The following is a 1,330-nucleotide window of genomic DNA, read 5'->3' on the forward strand; positions in this document are numbered from 1 at the left end:
AGCATTCATAACATTTTCTATGAAAAGAACCTGAGCATGTTTACACTCAGGGTGTGGGGAGCAGCAAATAGAGAACCCAGTGTGGAGGAAGCATAGTTATTGCAGAAGGCTACAGCTCCACACATCTAACATTGGAAAATACCAGTTGCATTTGAGGGGTGTCATAACCCGGCTTTGAGGTAATTGCAAATAGGGAGAGGCCCACGGAGGACTACCAAAATTAAACATATTTATTACACTACCTTCAACAATGATACTAATAATTACAAATGTGGAGTGTGTCAGTCAGTGACATCAGTGGCGTAAATGTGGATGAGTGAATAGTATGACGTTTGAGTGGTAACATGACAAAAATTAATCAAAACAGAAGATGCGCTGCTGGCAGGAGTGGGGTATTTATCCTTCCTGAGCTTCTAGACCAGGTGCTCCTAATCTGGTCTATGGGCGCTCATACCTTCAGGGACAAAAGGGGAAACGGCATACTGCCCATCACCACACAGTTTAACATCCCACAAGGCAGGGCCGTTACAGGGGAATATTCAGAAATACAGGTGCTGTGATGTGAATGTGGCCTCAGACATGTTGGAGGTTTTCTGATGGTGAAGATGTCACAGTTTTAGTCCTCTCTAGGCTTACTTAACATATCTATTTCCTCTTCTCTGTTTATCTCCAGTCAAGTCTTTAGGATGGTGTCTAGGCGTGTCAACAGCAGCAGCAGACTGCAGCAGTCATGGAGGTGGAGGGCACTACAGAGCCAGCCTTTGTGGACGTGGACCAGGGTCTGACTCTGGCCTGCATCGCCTTCCTCTGCCTGCTGCTGGTGGCCATGATCATCCGCTGTGCGAAGGTCATCATGGACCCCTACAGCGCGATCCCCACCTCCACATGGGAGGAACAGCACCTGGATGACTGACACACTCAAACATACACATGAATATACACATGAATATACACATGAATATACACGTCTTCCTGCAACCACACATGACCAACCAGCAAAGGCTCCACACAGAAAAAGAATTCTTCATGGGTTCTGCTGTAAGGGTTCTGAAATAATTCTAAAAAAAATGACACATTTGAGTACATGTCTTTTCCTGGCATAGGAATATCTTTTGTTTGAATGCACATTCTAAAATGGTTCTATATTACAAGGCAGAAGAACCATCCTGATACTATCTGAAATAGTTTTTAATTCTAGATTATTTTCTGAAATGGCTCTGTAGTACCACAGATCATTCTGCTGTGGTAAAGGTAAAAAAAACTTCTCTCTGGTACAGATCAGAGTAGAGAAATACAAACAAACCAGGCAAGAACATATACTGTAAGATGT

The 1,330-nt window shown here is 43.5% G+C and overlaps 1 protein-coding gene across 1 annotated transcript; it reads left to right on the top strand.

The window, feature by feature from the left end:
* The first annotated feature begins 730 nt into the window (after window positions 1-730).
* LOC123986664 (cortexin domain-containing 1-like) lies at window positions 731-913 on the top strand. Its single transcript, XM_046075051.1, has one exon. It carries the CDS (start codon window positions 731-733, stop codon window positions 911-913), a length of 183 nt encoding a protein of 60 aa, XP_045931007.1.
* The last annotated feature ends 417 nt before the right edge of the window (window positions 914-1,330 follow it).

This window comes from Micropterus dolomieu, linkage group LG17 (assembly GCF_021292245.1).
Source record: "Micropterus dolomieu isolate WLL.071019.BEF.003 ecotype Adirondacks linkage group LG17, ASM2129224v1, whole genome shotgun sequence".
Taxonomy (NCBI): Eukaryota; Metazoa; Chordata; class Actinopteri; order Centrarchiformes; family Centrarchidae; genus Micropterus; species Micropterus dolomieu.

Excerpts from the sequence above, each read along its gene's own strand:
- LOC123986664 (XM_046075051.1), top strand. The coding sequence starts at position 731 with ATGGAGGTGGAGGGCACTACAGAGCCAGCCTTTGTGGACGTGGACCAG.